The sequence below is a fragment of the Dermochelys coriacea genome, chromosome 17 (assembly GCF_009764565.3).
Source record: "Dermochelys coriacea isolate rDerCor1 chromosome 17, rDerCor1.pri.v4, whole genome shotgun sequence".
Taxonomy (NCBI): domain Eukaryota; kingdom Metazoa; phylum Chordata; order Testudines; family Dermochelyidae; genus Dermochelys; species Dermochelys coriacea.
Window position 1 is genome coordinate 7,005,933 of NC_050084.1, and position 17,248 is coordinate 7,023,180.

Sequence of the window (17,248 nt, forward strand, 5' to 3'; positions counted from 1 at the left end):
CATCGCTACCTAACGACTATTGTGTTTATTTTTAACTTTGATATTTACATGGGAAAGGATATTATTGAATAGTATGGCATTCCTGATCCAATATAAGCGTACAAAAGCCATCTGAAATTTTTGCAGTGCTGATTATAGATCATTATCTGGTATTAACACAGTCATCATCAGTGGATAGTAAAATTTAATGAAAGAAAGAAAGAGAACTATAAATGTCTGTTAATTTTTAAACAAATATATGGCTCTATCAGGCTAAAGTAGCATCAGACAAAGAACCTGAATTCTTTCATTTCTTACATTTTATTACATCTCTAAAGAGACCATAGCATTATTAGAAGAAAAAATAAAATAATTAGGCTTTCTATAGTTGTATGCCATTTAAATCAGCATAGTATACAGGCAAAGTACATTTTTACTGAATCTTTGACATTTATAATTACATATAGAGGTAAAGTAAAACCTGATGGATTTTCTTGGGGTGAAAAAATACTATAACCATAAAGGTAAAATAAAACAAAACAGTCAGAATAAATCCACTTGTGATACCAACCCATTAATGATCTGAGAGAGAAACAAACAAATACCTCAGATTTATCATATAGACGGATTAAAGATTTTGAACAGAATTCAGTGGTATTCAAAATTCAAATAATCAAATATGAGTAACCTTGATACCCAGTGGTGGGAAGAACAGCATGGTCTTCTTACCTTCTGTTGCTGTCTTGGCAATGTGCAGAGAGAGCAGAACAAGGAAAAGCAATTCCATTATCTATCCCCTATTCTAGATAAGATCAGTGAGGAGGCTAGAATCAATTAGTATGTGATCATATTTCTGCTCTGGGAGTTTTTATACAGGAGTAAGTAGTCGTGGTCAGTCCTGATAGCTGTAGTCAGGAAGGTGAACTCCTCCCCTTTCTAATTTCTCCAGGTATACCCTACTCCTGATCTGATTTGATTTAATTTATTAATTTCTCCCAAAACTGGAATTGTAGAAGGGGTGAGATTTTCCAGCACTAAATAAGTGTCTGGGGCTAAATGACAGATATGTTATTGACTGGGCAAATATCTTGTAGCCTATTAGTTTAGTGTTTCATTTCTATCCACTGAAAAATAGCAGCTTCTCTGACAGTGCACATGACCTTCAGATTAAGTGAGAGTATGTTCATTATGGTCAGTGCTTTATAAAAACAAGAAGCTACTCAGACTTGTAGCAGGGTTAGAGACTGAAAAAACATGATCTTTTTGTGCAATTACAGTCAATGTTTTATCAAGTGCCATATGGCTTTATGTATGTGTATAGTTTTAACTTGGTACAGTTAAATGAGAGCGAAACTTTTTCATTCAATGCTCCTTTTTTTAACTATAAAAAAGTGACGCAACTCTTCTGATTGCTGTGCTGTGCCATGCGATGCAGGTTCTTATACTGCCTCATCCCTGTAATATTGGAGTGCCCTGATTCCAGGTGCCTGATTCACAGACAGGCTTTATGCTCTGCCAGTAGAGGTGTGATGAACAAGTCTACTAGCAAGCGACATTTCCTTTCATACAGTGTATCTGTTCAAACTGTATTGTATGCATCTGAGTTAGGGCCAGATTATGACCCAGCCATGCATGAAAATAAAGGGGTAAAGGAGAGAAGATCCTTCCTGTGGCCATGTTAGTGCACTGTACATCCTGGCTTGGATAGAAGGAGAAGAGTCGGAGTTGTCTGCCTGCTGCTTGCTCCATCAAACAGAATTATAGGGAGCAGCTGGAGATGAGTATGCCGGGGCTCTGACTCTTAAAGTGCCATCCATCAGAACTGAGCTGGTTTGAAGGTAAAGGTAAGGATTATCCAGTAAAGGTCTGCAATAATTTCTCCCCATGCACCTCCCGGTGCAATTACTTGCCCCAGCATCACCTCGTATGAATGGAGCCTTTACACTGGAAGCCCCTGGTGCAGGGATCCTCTGTGTGCAGGTACATAGTAAACAATAATAATGGGCCAGATCCTGCAGACTCTTCTTAGTCTGTACTTGGGCAGATCTCCCTTTGCTTTCAGTTGGTGTCTTTCCTGAATAAGGTTTGGGGCCAATAATAACAATTTAATATCTCCCAGCTGATCTGTAATGCACTGGCCTTTGTTTTTCCCCCAAGAGATGATGACTATAAATAAAGTTGTAACAATGAAGGGTTGCTATTTTTCCATCCTGGATTAGGTAGATTTAGAAACATGAATGGACAATAATGAATCCAGCACCTGGTGCTGAGCTGAATTGTTACTGCAGTGACAATAACAAAGGGGTTGGGGTAGGGGGTTGTTGGAGTTTAGAACTTCCTAATTTGGCAGCCTCTGTGGAGTTTTCCAAGCTAAGCACGTAGTCAGAGATGGGGGCGTTGGAGGGAGGGAGGGAATGGGTCAGTGTCGAGCGGAGGCCTCGAAGGTTGTGCACCAAAGTTTGTTTGAGCTCTTTTCAGTTGTGCTAGGTGCAGAAATAAGGTCTTTGGTGGGGAAGAGGGTGGTGGCTCTTCCAGAACAATTTCCTCACACTGTTCTGGTTGCTCTTCCTGAAAGCCAAGAGCTAAATTCCACTCTTCATATACATCATCCTTATGTAGGACCAAAGAATCAGAGGTTGAGAAACTTTGGCCTTTAAATCGGACTTTTTTTTTTCTCCTGTATACCCATGTTCATCCTCTCGTTATTATTTAATTTACATTACAGTAGTGCTTAGGGAATGTATACCCTGCAGCAGGGAGTGAGCTTCCCAACACAGGTAGATGGGCTCACACTAGATCAGCTTGAGCTAGCGCTGCTAACAATAACAGTGTGGACTTCATGGCTCTGGTGGAGAGACAAGCTAGCCCCCCAGGTTCAGACCCAGGAGATCGGGTGGGCTTTTAGCCCTGGTCTACACTAGGAGTTAGTCGATTTAGCAGCGTTATATCGATTTAACCCTGCACCTGTCCACATGACAAAGCCCTTTTTTCGACTTAAAGGGCTCTTAAAATTGATTTCCTTACTCCACCCCTGACAAGGGGATTAGCGCTGAAATCGGCCTTGCTGGGTTGAATTTGGGGTACTGTGGACACAATTAGATGGTATTGGCCTCCATGAGCTATCCCAGAGTGCTCCATTGTGACCGCTCTGGACAGCACTCTCAACTCAGATGCACTGGCCAGGTAGACAGGAAAAGACCCGCGCACTTTTAAATTTTAAATTTTCTGTTTGGCCAGCATGGCAAGCTGCAGGTGAGTTCAGAGCTCATCAGCAGAGGTGACCATGATGGAGTCCCAGTATCACAAAAGAGCTCCAGCATGGACCGAACGGGAGGTACGGGATCTGATCGCTGTATGGGGAGAGGAATCTGGGCTATCAGAACTACGTTCCAGTTTTTGAAATGCCAAAACATTTGTGAAAATCTCCCAGGGCATGAAGGACAGAGGCCATAACAGGGACCCGAAGCAGTGCCGCGTGGAACTTAAGGAACTGAGGCAAGCCTACCAGAAAACCAGAGAGGCAAACGGCTGCATTGGGTCAGAGCCCCAAACATGCCGCTTCTATGATGAGCTGCATGCCATTTTAGGGGGTTCAGCCACCACTACCCCAGCCATGTTGTTTGATTCCTTCAATGGAGATGGAGGCAACACGGAATCGGGTTTTGGGGACGAGGAAGATGATGATGATTAGGTTGTAGATAGCTCACAGCAAGCAAGCGGAGAAACCAGTTTTCCCAACAGCCAGGAACTGTTTCTCACCCTGGACCTGGAGCCAGTACCCCCCGAACTCACCCAAGGCTGTCTCCTGGATCTGCCAGGCAGAAAAGGGACCTCTGATGAGTGTACCTTTTAAAATACTATACATGGTTTAAAAGCCAGCATGTTTAATGATTAATTTGCCCTGGCATTTGTGGCTCTCCTGGATGTACTCCCAAAGCCTTTGCAAAAGGTTTCTGGGGAGGGAAGCCTTATTCCATCCACCATGGTAGGTCACTTTACCACGCCAGGCCAGTAGAATGTAGTCGGGAATCATTGTAGAACAAAGCATTGCAGTGTATGTCTGCTGGCGTTCAAACAACATCCGTTCTTTATCTCTCTGTGTTATCCTCAGAAGAGTGATATCATTCATGGTCACCTGGTTGAAATAGGGTGCTTTTCTTAAGGGGACATTCAGAGGTGCCCGTTCCTGCTGGGCTGTTTACCTATGGCTGAACAGAAAAGTTCCCCGCTGTTAGCCACAGGGAAAGGGGAGGCAAAATGCGACCTTGTAACAAAAGCACATGTGCTATGTATGTAATGTTAACAGCAAGGTTTACCGTGAAAGAGTGTACCCATTGTTCTATAAAATGTGTCTTTTTAAATACCACTGTCCCTTTTTTTTCTCCACCAGCTGCATGTGTTTCAAGGATCACAGGATCTTCTCCTTCCCAGAGGCTAGTGAAGATTAGAAGGCGAAAAAAATGCACTCGCGATGAAATGTTCTCTGAGCTCATGCTGTCCTCCCACACTGAGAGAGCACAGACGAATGCATGGAGGCAGACAATGTCAGAGTGCAGGAAAGCTCAAAATGACCAGGAGGAGACGTGGCGGGCTGAGGAGAGTAAGTGGCGGGCTGAAGAGAGGGCTGAAGCTGAAAGGTGGCGGCAGCGTGATGAGAGGAGGCAGGATTCAATGCTGAGGATCAAACTAATACGCTCCAGCGTATGGTTGAGCTGCAGGAAAGGCAGCAGGAGCACAGACCGCCGCTACAGCCCCTGTGTAACCAACCACCCTCCTCCCCAATTTCCTTAGCCTCCTCACCCAGACTCCCAAGAACGTAGTGGGGGGCCTTCAGCCACCCAGCCACTCCACCCCAGAGGATTGCCCAAGCAACAGAAGGCTGGCATTCAAGAAGTTTTAAAGTTTTAAACTTTTCAAGTGCTGTGTGGCCTTGTCCTTCCCTCCTCCACCAACCTCCCTCCCGGGCTACCTTGGAAGTTATCCCCCTATTTGTGTGATGAATTAATAAAGAATGCATGAATGTGAAGCAACAATGACTTTATTGCCTCTGCAAGTGGTGATCAAAGGGAGGAGGGGAGGGTGGTTAGCTTACAGGGAAGTAGAGTGAACCAAGGGGCGGGGGGTTTCATCAAGGAGAAACAAACAGAACTTTCACACCGTAGCCTGGCCAGTCATCAAACTGGTTTTCAAAGCTTTTCTGATGTGCACCGTGCCCTCCTGTGCTCTTCTAACCTGGTGTCTGGCATTGGGATCTCAACCCAGAATTCCAATGGGCAGCAGAGACTGCGGGCTACCCACAGTGCAACACTCCGGAAGCCGACGCTAGCCTCGGTACTGTGGAAGCACTCCACTGAGTTAATGCACTTAGAGCATTTTTTGTGGGGGACACACACAATAGACTATATAAAAACGATTTCTAAAAAACCGACTTCTATAAATTCAACCTAATTTTGTAATGTAGACATACCCTTAGTGTGCTAGCTCCAGCTGAGCAAGCACGAGTCTGTCTACCTGGGCTGGGACCCTTGCTCCTAGCTGCAGTGTAGATGTACTCTTAGAGGCCCCATTTTGTGCTAGGTGCTGTACATACATATAGTCCCTGTCCCATAGAGCTTACAGTCTAAATAGAGAAGATAGGTGGAGGGCAGGAGAAATGAAGTATTGTGATGGGGGAATTTAGGCATAGAGAGACTCAGTCTTATCCAGTGTCACACAAGAAGTCTGTGGCTGAGTTGGAAAATGAATCCAGGTCTCCTGACCTTTAACCCCAAGGCCATTCATCCCCTTCCATAGCTGTTCCTCCACAGAATATTTTGCAGTGGTTTCCTTGGCCATGGGTGGGCTAAGAACTGGGGACATTCAGAACAGTGGGATCCCCCCACACTTTATGGTCTCTCTCTGCAGAGATTCTCCTTACCCCAAACCCTGGCCTCAGAAAACATTTTAAGACTAGCCCTTCCACACTCTTGTGAACCACTACAAGTCAGGGTAAACCCTGTATTGCCTGGTAACCTAATCAGCAAGCATCCTAAAAGGTGTGCCATCATGCTTGGCACTCAGCAGCAAAGACTTCTGGGGATCCTGGCCTCCAAGAGATCTGACCTTCACCAGCCACTCCCCACAATGCTTCCAAGCATGTGTTGCAAGAATTGCTGTGATGCTTTTTGTAATGTTCCTGAGGACTGTTTGCGTACGACTAAGCCAGTCTGTTTCGGCTGGAGCCAGGAAGTAAAAGCAGTTTGCATCCTCTCCAGATGAATGGCTGGAGGCCCCTTGGATATCTGAGGAAAGCAGCCAAGGGAGGATTAAAGCAGGATCCTTTGGATTAGAGTACCATGGCTGGGTTGGGGGGGGACACCAGATGGAACAGAGGCAGAGTAGCGGGCAGCAGGCACCGTGCTCAGCGTATTGCCTCCAGTCAGCCACCTGCTTTGGTCAGCACCTGTCTCACTTCGGATGGAGATCAGAGAGCAGGAGAGTGACATGAGTCCATCTGGGGAGGCGGGGGGCATTTAGAGGGACTAAGAATGCTGGGAGATTAACCCTTGATCAACCAGGGAGTCTCCAGTTGGGAAACCCGCCCTCAAGAGTGAGAGAATGTGTGAGGTTGCTCCTAATTACACTGTGTGAAGGTTTTCTGCCTACTGGCTGGGAAAGCTGGAATATCCCTACCAGTAGGTGCAGGAAAACCTGGAGAGATCCAGGCTCCCAAGGCATCTTCTCTCTCCATTGAGTTAGCTCTGATCCTTCCCAGCAAGTCTGCTCTGCCGTGCTGTTGCAGCCACAGTGCTTGATCTGGGGTGAGGAAGGCTGGCAAACAGTTCCCTCCAGACAGTGCATTAATTTGCTGAAAGGTGATGCTGGTAGAGTGTCCCCTGGCTGGTTTGAAACAAGATATTTCCAAATTTGCTCATGAACTTGGGGTCGGGGGGTTGTTTGTCCGATCATTTATTTTTTAAGGGAAGTGAATTTTTAGTGCTGGTGGAATGTGCCAAATTGACTTCCCTAGAGACTGAAGTCCTCTGTCTACAGACATGGGTACAGCATAGGTGGTGGCAGTAAAAAGCCACACAGCCCCATGGCTGCACCTTAACCCTGTCCTCGCAATCTTAGATGGCCAACAGATGTGCCAGTTTTGGAGCTTGCTTTTGCACTACGGACATACCTTCTCCAAGAACAGAACTAAGACCCGTTAACCACTGAACCAGTTTGATTCACTACGAGCCTCTGCCAGATTTGAACGGGTGATGAACATTAACAGCAGAGCCCTTTTCACTGTGGCGTGGGGGAGCTTATTCCAATAACAGATCATTGTAGGTGGGGCATCCAGAGAGATTTGCAGGGCTTCTTAAGCCTTTTGGCTCAGTTCTTGTGGTACCTGCTTAATATCTGTTTTGTGTTCTATCTGAGAACTATATGCTGCATTTTGTGCTCCAGTAAGTCTTTACCATCAACTATTGTCATTCTGTACCCACTTCCATGTAGTCTTTCTGGTCTACGGCATGACTATGTGTGTGATGTTTCCGTCTCATAGATAATGAGGGAGCTGTAACAGAAAACTTCTCCTTTAGCTCAAGTGTTAGAGGCCTGTTTTGTTTTTTTTTTAAACTAAAGGACAAGGCTTCTACTCCTAGCTCTCAGGCATATGCAGGTGGTTTATCTAGGCATTGTGTTGGCCTTTTACAGTACATGGATTTGTTACACTGCTTCTATTGCAAGACCAGTCCCTTGTGCCAAACATACTTCTAGTCTGAACGTGGGTATTTTGGTTCAGACACAAGTTGCAAAAAGCAGGAATGTTGAGACAGATGGGTTTATGACTGCAAATACAGGAAGCATTGTCTTCTTTAGAGTTTAATTATAGGTAGGGGACTTCATTGCATGACATGCAAGTTCCCTTTTTCAGTGCTGTATACATCAATGTCTTTCTCTTTTTAGACAACCTCATAAATTCTACGCAGGTTAAAAATTACAGTCCTGCACCTGAGTGAATTGTACAGGCTGTACCATGCCTAAATACCTTTAAAAGTTTGAGATTTAGTCTCTCTGTGCCTCAGTTCCCTATCTCAAAAATGGGAAGAATAGTCCTTCCTTCCCTTACAGGGGTGCCATGAGGATATGTGAAAGCTGTGTGCAAGATTTTGAGATGCTCTGGTATAGCAGTAATGGGAGTCATACAAGTACCTAGAGTAGATAGATAAATTTTAAGTTTTCCTTCTTTTGATCTCTAAATCTATTTTTGGAAAATTCTTGATGAAGTATAAGTGTGATTCTTGTCAGTTATAATCATTACTATTATTTATCGAGTATGATAATTGCAAAATGTAATATTCCAGAAATTTTTTTTTCTTTTAAGGCTGTCCATGTCCAGGAGATCAAAAAGTGAAAAGAGTTTATTCACTGGGCCAGCCAAGGCCATTTTAGTGGATGTGCAGAGCCGGGAGAAGATTTTCAGTAGGAGTCTTTGGCTCTATAAATTCAACCTTCACTCGCATGATAGTTTTTAATCTTGTCTTAATCCAGTTGACTCTGTGCAATCCTACCTTGTAGTCTTCAGAACAGAAATATGCAGTTAAAATAGGGAATTCCTGTTGCTTAATGGAAACATAGTTGTTTGATCAGTAAAGACTTGGGGTCTGCACTGGTTCCCATTGAAATCAGTGGGAATTTTGCAAGATTGGGCCCTTGATCTAGTCAGACTTAGGGTAGAATTTTCAGAAGTGCCTACATGACCTAGGAGCTTAAGTACCATTTTTCAAAAATGGCTGTCAATGTGGCCCTTAGTCTAACAATGACTAACAGGTGTCTAGAGGGAATTACAAAACTGCTTGTACAATTTAGACACCTAACTCCCACTGAAAGTCAATGGAAATCAGGCACCTAATTCACACAGTTGCTTTTGAAAATCTCACCTATCTGTGTCTTTAGGTGCCTAAATATCATTTTAAATGTGGCCCTAAGTTCTACTAGCTTTCAGTCAGATGAAGGATTTTTCTACACATGGCGTTTTCCCCAATTAGCTCTGTGTGTGGACACTCCTATTCTGGAACAAGAGTACTTGATTCCTGTTTATCTTAATCCACTGGGTTAATCGGTATAGTTAATCAGGAATAATTCCATGTATAGACAAGCTCATGCATGCCTACGTCACCTTTAAAAAGGGAACTTAAACTCCTAAGTAACTTAGGCACATTTAGAAAATGTTATATCTGAGAACTAGATTAGTATAGCCTTGGGTCATCTGCTACTTTGGCTGTGCAAGGTTTTCACTTCCTTCTGTTGCTTCTCCATATGTGGCTTGTAGCTAATATAGTTCTGTTAACTGGCTACTGAACAATGACCTGAGACATTAAAGCCTGATCATCTTGGATTCAAATTCCTCTGAGGGCCACACATTTATGGCTAGAACATTTTCAGTTAACTGAAAAATTAGGACATAGAAATTCAGGAGTGGGATGGGATGCGGGAGGGACAAAACCTTCTGTTTTGAGAGTCCCAGCAAAAATGTTGGAAAGAGATTATACACTCGACTTTTGTCTTCCTATCCAAAGAGGAAGGCTTTAATCCACATTAATTAAAACAAAAAGTGGGTAAATAGGCTCCTTGTTTTTACTACCCCCTTTGCTGAATGTTCCTTCTTTGCAGGCCTGCTGGATCTAGATTGAAATGCTGAGTAGATGTGTATTCTTGTGTCAAAGCCGTGCTGGAGGTCATGGCAAGCAGGAATGGTATGTTCTTCCTTAATAAGACCCAGCCTGCTCTTTGCCTTTCATAAATTGGGACAGGATATTTGCTGTCCAAAGTTTGTTAAAACATATTTTTAATAGAATGAGGGGATGGTTGGAAAAAATAGTTATTGTATGTTGGGCCTGTGGAATTTCATAGCAAGAAAGGTCTTGGGGCTCAAGCATAAAAAGGTGAGCCAGACCTGGGTTGTGTTCTTATTCCTACCACTGCCTTCCTGTGTTTCCTTGGGCAAATCACTTAACCTCTCAGTGCTTCACTTTCCCTATATGTAAAATAAGCATAAACGACTGGAGGGATAACACTGGGTGATGTGAGGTGCAACAGACACACAAAGTATTGTCTTACTCATCACATTGCAGTGCTGCATCTTCTCGTATAACTTCAGGAACAGTTTTTGCGCATTTATGTAAAATCACAGTGAAATTCTGCAGTCTTCAGACAGGCAAGTCTCCCGTTGATGTCAGTAGAAGTTTTGCCTGAGTAAGGACTTGCAGAATTTGTCTTAGATATTTTACAAACTGCTTTTTGGTTTCAACACAAAACCCAGGATGCATGATATTCCCTCATAGGACAAATTCTGACGTGCCTTGTGCTAATGTATATGGACAAAACTGTGCATGACTTTCCCATAAAGTGGACCCCTCTCAGGAAGCCTGCTTAGGTGCAATTCTACCCAGATCCTGGCAGATAGTATTACTGTCACTTATTATTTGTATTACAGCAGCACGTAAAGGCCACAACTGAGACCGAATAACATTATGCTTGACACTGTACAGATACATAGTAGGAGATGATCCCTGCCCCGAAGTGCTTCCATATGAGGTGGGAGAGGCTAGTTGTGCATGTGCCCTGCACTTCCATCTGCACAGAGAGAAAAGGGGGTGTCTTCAGGGGGAAAGTGAGCATGTTTAGCTCCATTGCACACTTCCTGCAAGCTTGACCCCAGTGACATGCTGTTCAAAACTCTATAGTCCAAGGTCTCTCTTGGTGCCACTGGGCATTTTGAGAGTATTGGGCCTTCCACGGTTGGGTGTCACAGTTTCAAAGTGAATGTTTCAATGTAAGACCAAGACTGAAGGACTCCCTTTAAATTATTAAATTATTCAGCGCTGGTTAGCTCAATATTCTAACACCTAAGCTCATGTATACCAGAATGTAGTGCTTAAAAGTCATGTGATGCTATGGAGCTAAAGGGTTTGATGTTGGAAAGTGACCTCTTGCACCCATAAACGTGTACTTTACATTCTCATTTGTCTAGCTAAAAAAATTATAGTTTATTGGGACTGTTTTTTATCTGCAAACTTCCTGCAAGCATTCCTGAGCTCTATTCTATCAGTAATAAAAAGGCAGTAATTTCCTATCCCTTTATATCTGTTTGCTGACGGTAAGAATGGTTAAAGTCACAAGATGATCTTTCTGGCACCATTTATCTTCTGCATGGTATAGTATATTCCTGCAACATAAAATACGGCATTTAAATCAAAGCAAACAGCAGGTTGACTGATGGCTGGGCAAGTGGCCTGTTAGACATCAATTCAATCTCATTTCATGTACATATTTTAAAAAAAGATTGAAAGCTGCAAATTATGCACATAGCTAGTCCAAGTAATCATGTGTTCCTAGAACCACTATCCTGGTCTTTCACCTCCTGCCAATGACCTCTATTGTAGATTATTACCCACCTGTTGTCTCATGTTTCGAATTAGACTGCAAATTTTTTGGGACTGACTTTTTTTTTTTTTTTGGTGGGTTATACAGCACCCAGCACAATGATGATTCAGTCTGACTGTGGCCTCTGAGTGCTACTGTAATATAAATAAATTCTTAAATTTAGAAGAGAGCTAGCAAGAGAGAGACCTGATCCAAAGGACTGACCTGTATTTTTTCTTGTCTTGCCACAACAAAGTTGGGAAATTAAATATATAAGCAAACTCTTTCCCATTTTAAAAATTTAATTAATATTTTTAAGTTAGGCTAATGATTCACTTGAAAACCTAAAGGACCTAAAGAGAATTTTTTCCTTTATAATGCTAATACAAGATGGCATTGTTTAACAATTATCAGGTGGGGGCTGAGTGTCACGGCTTCTGGGTTCTACTCCCTGTTTGGAAATTGACTTGGTGTGGGTCAACTAGGACCTGACTTTTCAGAGGTGCAGACAACCCACAACTCCATTTGAATACCAAGGGATCAGCATGTCTGAAATCAGACCCTAATTGTTTCAGACTGGCACTCAAGAACTGGGGCACCCAATATTAGTGGACATTTAAAAAAAATCCCTCTCCAATTTTCTGTCTCTCGCTTTATCGGTAAAATGAGTACACTAATACTTGCCTGCCCCACAGAGGTAACAGGAAGCTTAATTAATGTTTTAAAGCACTATGATATCCTGGGGCGAAAGGTGATACAGAAGAGCAAAATATTGTTGTTACTTGGCATTTGTTTTCACACTATAATATAATACCTACCTCTTACATAGTACTTTTCATCAGTAGGTATGAAACAGCTAGATATAAATGAGTTACTTTCTGGTAACACCAGGTACACATCTGAACCTGTTGAGCTTTTGGCCAAGGAAAGATGAAAGGAAGGATGTTCTAATGGTTAGGACACTAGTCTGTGACTTCAGTGACCTAGGTTCAATTCCCTGCTGTGCTACAGACTTCCTCTGTGACCTTAAGTAAGTCACTTAGTCTTTCTGTGCTTTAGTTACTCATCTATAAAATGAGGACAGTAGCACTTGCTTACTTCTCAGCGGTGTTGTGAGGCTAAATAAAGATCATCAGATGCTCTGAGAAAAGGAGTACCCGTGGCACCTTAGAGACTAACAAATTTATGGATTTTTTACCTTCAGTCCTTTCGGTATGATGTCCATTTGTTTGCATTTGGAGAGGAAGATGATGTCTGTCTGTATCTGTGCGAGTTTTTTCATGAAGTTGACAGATTTCCACTCTATACGGCTAAATTCAGTGCCTTGCATAATGACAGGTTTCAGAGTAGCAGCCGTGTTAGTCTGTATTCGCAAAAAGAAAAGGAGTACCCGTGGCACCTTAGAGACTAACAAATTTGTTAGTCTCTAAGGTGCCACGGGTACTCCTTTTCTTTTTGCGAATACAGACTAACACGGCTGCTACTCTGAAACCTGTCAGATGCTCTGGTAATCATAGGACTGGAAGGGACCTCTAGAGGTCATCTAGTCCAGTCCCCTGCACTCGTGGCAGGACTAAGTATTATCTAGACCATCCCTGACAGGTGTTTGTCTAACCTGCTCTTAACAGTCTCCAATGATGGAGATTCCACAACCTCCCTGGGCAATTTATTCCAGTGCTTAGCCACCCTGACAGTTAGGAAGTTTTTCTAAACTGTCTTTGCTGCAATTTTAAGGCCATTGCTTCTAGTCCTATCCTCAGAGGTTAAGAAGAACAATTTTTCTCCCTTCTCCTTGTAACAACCTTTTATGTACTTGAAAACTGTTACTATGTCCCCTCTCAGTCTTCTCTTCTCCAGACTAAACAAACCCAGTTTTTTGAATCTTCCTTCATAGGTCATGTTTTCTAGACCTTTAATCATTTTTGTTGCTCTTCTCTGGACTTTCTCCAATTTGTCCACTTCTTTCCTGGACACAATACTCCAGTTGAGGCATAATCATCGCCAAGCAGAACGGAAGAATTACTTCTCGTGTCTTGCTTACAACACTCCTGCTAATACATCCCAGAATGATGATCGCTTTTTTTGCAACAGTGTTATACTGTTCGCTCATGGGGAGGCCCATGATAGATGTTCAGCTCTGACAGAATAGGTGGTCCCCAGTCTAGCATAGCTTATATGTATTTTTGAAAGTTCAAAACTCTCTTGCAAAAAGCTGAAAAGATAAAAGTCTGGCTTCCTCTACATAAATGCATAATAAATCAGCACTCTCTACTACTTCACTAATATCTCCTTTAATCTAATAATATTGGATGAATTTTTAAAATTTTATTTGGCAAATCCATTAGAGAATTAAGAAGATCCCTGAGCTTTTCACAAAGAAGCTATTTATGCTCTGTTTGATATTACTCTTAAATTAGGCTATCACTTCACATGATATTTCACCCCAGAACACTAGATTCCCAAGAGACTTACGGTAACATTTTCAAAAGTGTCAGCTTCACTTTGGAGCCTCAGTTCCATTGAACTTAGGTGCTTTTGAAAAATTTACCCTTAATAATTTTACTGCAGCTGGTCCTACTATTCTCCCCTTTTGTCTGACTTGTACATCAGTGGATGCAGTGGATCTAGCTAGATGCTGACAGGAACTGCTGCCTCTAGCGGTATTGCCAGGGAGGTAGTGATAATGGCAGAGATAGTAAAAGAGTACACAGCAAAACAACATGCCAACTGCTTGGATGATGAAATAGTAAGAGGACAAACAAGAGTGTATAGACAAGGATTAACACACAACTTTTTGTTGGTCACACTTTGCACTGAGTATGTTTATAAAGGGTTAATATAGCATGAATAGATTTTTTTTAATAAAGGGCTGATCAACTGTTGTAGAGTCAAACAGATCGATAGTTGGCTTATAGCCATTCGTAACACCTTGGCTGATGTTCTTGTAACCCTCTATAGTGCATACTATTTACATTTGTAACATGCTTACAATACCTGTTAAGCCTTTATCATCTTTATAAAGGCATCCTTAATATAAAGTGGGATTATTTTGGTTTCCTTTTCATGTCCATCCAGCATTTTCATATGGATTTCTTACCTTGGGTTTCTGGTTTGCTGAATGTTGTAAAATGCTGGCAGAACTATTATGTGATTCACAGATTCATAGATTTTTAAGGACAGAAGGGACAATTTTGATAATCTAGTCTCTGATCTCCCATATAACACAGTCCATAGAAATTCACCGATGCTAGTAATTCCTACATCAAGTCCAAAACTGCTGTTGGAGTTACAGTGTAGCGACATTACCATTTCATTGTAATAGATGCTTATTTTGAATAAAAATTCATCCTATGATTATAGAATAATGATGCAGACTCATGACTTGGTGCATCATCAGCTGATTTAAAATTATTCTGTAATTATTCTATTCTATAAACTTTTTGGTATAACCCAATTTGGTTATTTTGTTCACAGAAAATTTGCACCAGTGGGTCCTCATTTTGGACAGCCAAATAACAGCATAAATATTTCAGCAGGTCTCTGTCCAGAAGGTTTTCTTGTGATAAAAAGAGAGGGCTGTATATTAAAAAAAATATAATTTTATGGACCAAAAGCAGCTGTTTGGGTATAAAAAGGTACCTGTTTGTGTACCAATGCAAATTCACATATTGATTTACTGTTTGCATTGGCTGCTACGATGTAAAAAAAAGAAAAGAGAGCCATCAGACTCGGCAAATACTTTCTAAGGGAGGATTAAGTGAATATTTGCCCTTTTGTGGTACTCTGAGAGCTCTGATACTGTCCCAATTTCTTCATTTTCCCCCCTCACAATGTATATAGCTGTAGAACATTCTTTATAACAACAGTGACCTCTACTGTCTAACATGCATTTTTATAATGTATGTTCCAACACCAGCCTTTTTCCAACTAGGCTGAAGCACTTTAAACCTGGTTCTTGAAACTGATACAGCTTTTTAAAAAAATAGATCAGAAAGTAATCATTAATTACAACATGGAATATCCCATAATGAATATATACAAATACAGATGCTTGTCATTTGCCTTCTACAAACATGTATCAGGACTAGATAAATACATATGATGGGATTTCAAAGCACCTAAGTAGCTTACGTGCTTAACTTCCATTGATTTCGTTAAGAGTTAGGTGCCTAACCTGCTTGAGTGCTTTTGAAAATTCTGCGAATAGACTACACCCTCTTATTTAATATATGTTTTAACTTAAAAAGAAAACAGTAGGAGGTGCTCATGATTTACACCACTGTAAGAGAGATGAGACTCAGGCCTTTATATTTAGCTATTGGTCATGAAGCATGTCCTGCCTGAAAATGATGTTTCTGCAAATATAGGTTTCAGTTTTGTAATCGGCTCTGTTTGGGCAGACCCTTTCACCTGCATGAAGCCCCTCTGGGACATTGCAAAGGGGTTTGATTGCAGGCTTGGGGATCTATTGTCTTACCATGTCTGTACTGTGCTTAGAAAAATTGAACAGCTACTGTTCAGACCAATCGCAACTGTGAGAACAGGCATTTAGCTACTAGATTGTTGGTTCTGTCTATCAAATTGCTGTTAGAAATTCCGATGTATTCCCTATGTAATGTATTAGGCACACATGAACTATATATATTTTTGTGCATAAAACAATTTTTAATTTTAACTCAAGGGATGCTGTGTTGTATGGAAGCTTTAATGGTTATTAGCATTTCTGGTAGGTGTAACCCCTTGAGAATCATTCTGAGATGAAAGTACAGCTCACAATTCTGTGTGAGAGGCTGGATTAAGAAATTATCAGCCCTGACTCGTATCGGGTCTAGAGAGAGGCAGAAAATGGCTGATTTCAGTTACGAACATAATACTAGAGGTCTGTAAACCATCCGGGATATGAGACGCTTTAAGATTCGCTCTGAAATGAAAGTTAGGCAATAAATTGGCATCTTTTTCTACAAAGAAATTGAATTGAAGACCAGGGCCCTGAGCCAGCAAAAGCATGTAAGCACATGCTTAACTTTAAGCACATGAGAATTCCACTGAAATCAATGGGACTACTTACAAGTTTAACTTTAAACATGTTTCTAAGTGCTTTGCTGGATTGGGGCTCAAGACAGTGAAGCTAAAATATTGTTTTCCACATTTAATTTCCACCCAATGACATGCTCTGCTAAATATTACCATACTAGCATATCTAACTGTCTAATCTATCTATGAATCAGGGCCTGAATTCACATTAGTTTCTATTTTTTTATACCATCAGAGACTTTATAATTACTAATCTGATCATATAATGCCACTATAGGCAGTGAATATTTACTGCTTGATAAAGGTTGCCATAGGCAGGGGAATGATACTTTATTGAATATGTTTGCCACCTTTGGTTATCCTAGCAACCTGAAGGGGTTTAGCCATGCCCCTGAATTGATAACCAAAGCGCTTAAATGCACCAAGGGTTGAAGTTTAATCCATTATTAGGATGATATCGTGGCAACAGAAACTCCATCAAAAAGATTAATTTTTGAACTGCCTAGCGGGGGCAGTAATACATCTTGTAGTATTCGCTCTCATGAGATACAGGATATGCAAGCAGTGTTTTTTAGCAGTTTAAAATTGGATTTTCTATCATGAACAGATACCTGAACTGTTCTGTCAACAGCACTGAAATCTGGAGCTCGCATCTAGTCCTTGCACTGGGTATCCCTCAACTGATCATTAACGTAATATCTGTGATCTTCAACTGTGCGGTCATCATTACCATATTGTCTACAAAGGATCTGCATAAACCCATCTTTATTCTTTTCTGCAATTTGGCTTTTTCTGATCTCCTCACCAGCTCTTCAGGTTTTTGGATTTCAGTGCTGTT

At 41.6% G+C, this 17,248-nt stretch overlaps 2 protein-coding genes across 4 annotated transcripts in view; one reads left to right on the forward strand and one right to left on the reverse strand.

Moving 5' to 3' along the window:
* CA4 (carbonic anhydrase 4) overlaps positions 1-873 on the reverse strand; it is a 40,607-nt gene extending 39,734 nt beyond the window's left edge. The window contains exon 1 of one of the 3 annotated variants that reach the window (XM_043499693.1): positions 709-873. In XM_043499693.1, coding sequence (XP_043355628.1) covers positions 709-766 — 58 coding nt within the window. In that variant the 5' untranslated portion in view covers positions 767-873. The remainder of the gene's footprint in view (positions 1-708) is intronic. The other 2 variants (XM_043499694.1, XM_038375797.2) reach the window with 2 other exon arrangements.
* ZNHIT3 (zinc finger HIT-type containing 3) overlaps positions 1-17,248 on the forward strand; it is a 41,546-nt gene that overhangs the window by 11,624 nt on the left and 12,674 nt on the right. The window lies entirely within an intron of this gene.